Source organism: Phalaenopsis equestris, unplaced genomic scaffold (assembly GCF_001263595.1).
Source record: "Phalaenopsis equestris unplaced genomic scaffold, ASM126359v1 Scaffold000343, whole genome shotgun sequence".
Taxonomy (NCBI): domain Eukaryota; kingdom Viridiplantae; phylum Streptophyta; class Magnoliopsida; order Asparagales; family Orchidaceae; genus Phalaenopsis; species Phalaenopsis equestris.
Window position 1 is genome coordinate 114,310 of NW_018164785.1, and position 3,530 is coordinate 117,839.

At 33.5% G+C, this 3,530-nt stretch overlaps 1 protein-coding gene across 1 annotated transcript in view; it reads right to left on the reverse strand.

The window, feature by feature from the left end:
* The window catches only part of LOC110025954 (NEP1-interacting protein-like 2), a gene marked incomplete at its 3' end in the record, with an annotated part of 14,348 nt that extends 13,310 nt beyond the window's left edge, over positions 1-1,038 (reverse strand). Inside the window, 1 exon segment of the mRNA XM_020726659.1 lies at positions 630-1,038. Within this exon segment, the coding sequence (XP_020582318.1) occupies positions 630-765 (136 nt within the window).
* Positions 1,039-3,530: the final 2,492 nt, after the last annotated feature.

A 3,530-nucleotide genomic window follows, 5' to 3' on the forward strand; every position in this document is an offset into this window, starting at 1 on the left:
TAAGAGAACATGGAGAGGAACGACCTGAGGAGAAACAGTAGCTCAACAGTTGATCAAGGAAATAGAAATGAAAAACTACTCAACAACAAATTTTCACAGAAGTTTTTCCCTAAATTTTCAAACAGCTACTATTGAACAAAACAAAACCTTAGTTTTTACTGTAAATTAACATCTAGAAATTTAATTTTGCTCCCTCCCATATTCATGTAGTTATTTGTTTATTTTGAATCACCTTATACTGTTGTGCACCAGATTTCTCAAATGTTCTCTTTCTGTTTGAGCCATTTGTTCAAAGGATAAACTGTTGTGTACCTCCCACAAGAATGTCTGACACCTAACTTTTGCAGTGCATTTAAAAGGGAATTTTCAAAGTTCCTCTCTAAGCATACAACCAAGAAATGAGCTAAACGCAAGAAGCTAATGATACATCGCCTGCCCTAAAGCATCAAATCCCATGAAAAAAAAGATTATGCACTTCGCAAGCTTCTAGACGTAGTATTAGCTAAATTTGCTACTCAATTTGCCATATTTAAGTCAACCTCTGTCCACATCTGGAAAGACTCGGTAACAGAGAGAGAGAGAGAGAGAGAAGAAAAACAAACATTACTAACAAAACGGAAATAGCATACCTAAGGCAAAAAAACCCGTTACAGCTCCAGAAGCCATTCTGGAAATCAATCCAACTATGTTTGGCGACAATCCCCGCCACCCCAACTCAGGAACTTCACCGTGGAGTCCTGTCACCACTTCAAGATCCTCCTCCATTCCTTTCCAACAACCTGAACGGAGCTCCTGACCCTGGACAATGTACCTGTCAGCTGAGCCCCGAGCCCCAGAGAGGGAAAAAGATGAAATCGTAGCGAGAACTTATCTCGTTCCTATCCCTCGAACTGAAAAATATAAGAAGCCAGAGCTGATTATGGAAATCGACTCCTTAAAAATTCGACAATCTTCCAAGATCTCTTCCATCGCATTGATTTCTCTGCTGGTGGAGAAGTAAAACAGTCGGCCAGCGGAGACGGCAAGAAGACGGTTCTGGACCCCTTCAATGCGTCATTTACATCCATACCACACGACTCTTATATATTTGCATTTCAAACACCTAAACATTCACACAAGAAAAGTCTGAAAAGTGAAATACTCATGACTCCAGCTGTTAAAACTGTAAATATCAAATTTTGGGAGGAATATTACGTTAGAACTTCTAAAGTAGAGCTAGGTTCGAAGTGCAATGATATGCGGACACGTGGCTTCAAGGAAATGAGCGCGCTTTCCTGTGATCCGGCCCGATAACACAGGAGAATATTCCTCCTTTGGTGTTATTGTGGTGATATTGATGTGTTATTGTGTTATTTGGTGTTATTGTGGTGATATTGATGTGTTATTTTATTATTATTACACCGAGAATATTCACAGAATACAATAACACATGAATATCACCACAATAACACATGATACACCGAGAATATTCACAGAATACACTAACACATGAATATCACCACAATAACACATGAATAATGCAGAATAACACGGAGAGAATATTTCACTGCGCTAAAATGATTTTTTTTATTTTTCTGTCACCTCCACGTGGTGTTATTTCATTGGACTCCGAACGTAGCTCTGCGTTAGGAGTCCTGATGTAATATTTTCTCCAAATTTTGGATAGTGGATGTACAAATACATTAAAATTATGGGTATATATATATAAATTTTTCAACAAAACAATGTGTGTAAATGCAATTTCCCTAAATCCTTAAATCTTAGACTAATGAAATCTATTATTGAGCGAGAGTTAGACGAGTTAAACAACTATTAATTCTATATTCTTAAGACTCTCAGAAGTTGTTTAGTTGGTGCTTATGGCTAATTTATTTTATTAAGCCGCAGATGATTTTTTTTAATTAAGACTAGCTAAATTCAAAAATTGCTTAAGCATGAGAGAAAGCCAAGTATAACTTACTAAATAGAGCTAAAATTGATGTTTGGGTTTAATTAAGACTAATTAAGTATAATATACCTTGCACTAATTATGTCATAAACTAATTTAAACGAACTAAGCAAAAATTTTGAATTAAATTTTCTTAGAGACCATTTTGGGTTGATCCCGGCTCGGCTCTAAATCGGATCGTTAACAGCCTTAATTGCAGCTTTTTACAAATGTGATTGTAAAATTGCGGTGGATAAAGCAACTTCTTTAACAATTGAGGTGAGAATTATAAATATTTTTTCAACAAATAATCAAACAACTGCTTTCTTACTACTACAATACTTTAATAAGTCAGGTTGAAAAAACAGCTTTCTATTACAGAAATTTCAAGAAAATAGTTCTGCAAACAACGTTGTGGCAGCGATCTAAAACACAAAGATGACAGTCAACTATCCCAAAAAAAAATCCTAAGGGGAAAAATAAATTAGCCCGTGCATGTCCTCATCACTCACTCAATGAAATGTGTCCTACTGGATAAAGAGCATTGAAAGTGCATTAATGTGATTTCTTCCAACCAACACCTACTTTATTGCATATTGAAGCCATGTAGTTGGACTTGATATAATAAACCTAAGAAAAATCTTTGATGAAGAGTATTCAAATTTAAAATTTTGCTTCACTTAACTTTTTTTAAAAAATATTATAAATTTAACTATTAAATAAAAAATAACTAATATTAAACTACTATTAATTATTTATTTTAAGGGATACAATTTTTAATGTATTATATAACATAAAAGAGTTTAGTAAAAATCTAACCTTAATACATTTTGAATAAAAAAATATAACCTTTCAACTAAAATATTAAGGTGGCTTCCATATATTTATATGTTTTGATATTTTTGAGAGCAAAGACGACAGATCCAAGTTATGTCCATAATGAGCAATTGCTTCCCCCCCCCCTAAAATCTCGCTATATAAGCAGTGAAATTTAATAATATTTTCTTATGTTGTTTAGGGAATTTAGTCATTATACCCTTCAAATATATATTTTTTAGCCCAATTCTTACGTGTTATGATTTTGCTCATCCTAAAAAGTAAAGTCGATTCACCCCTTGATTGAGGAAGAGATATTACGTGCATTTACACGTTATGTAAGTACGAGATTGAGATACACATAGGAGAAAGAAGATAAATGATCGTGCACGTACGCCGGAGATACGAAGAATGCACGTATTATTTCTTTTTAATTGAAAGATAGAGAAAGAAAAGAGAAAAAAAAAAAAGGACAAACGAGCCAACTTGAAGACAAGAATTGCAACAAGTTATTTATGGTGGTTGGAGCCCTTTTAAAAGCAATCTTTATTATTATTATTTTTCTTTTAAAAATTTTATTTAAGAGCGTTGACATGAAGCCCAGTCAAAGTTGAGTATAAATAGTGTTTTCTAACGACCTTTATAGTCAAATATAGTTGAACAGATTTAGACTAAATTATATAATTGACAAAAACATCTTGTTCGTTTGGCCAGAAATGCAATTATACATAAAATAATCAGAATTGAATTTTGCTCACCTGCAACATTGCTAATATATATATATATA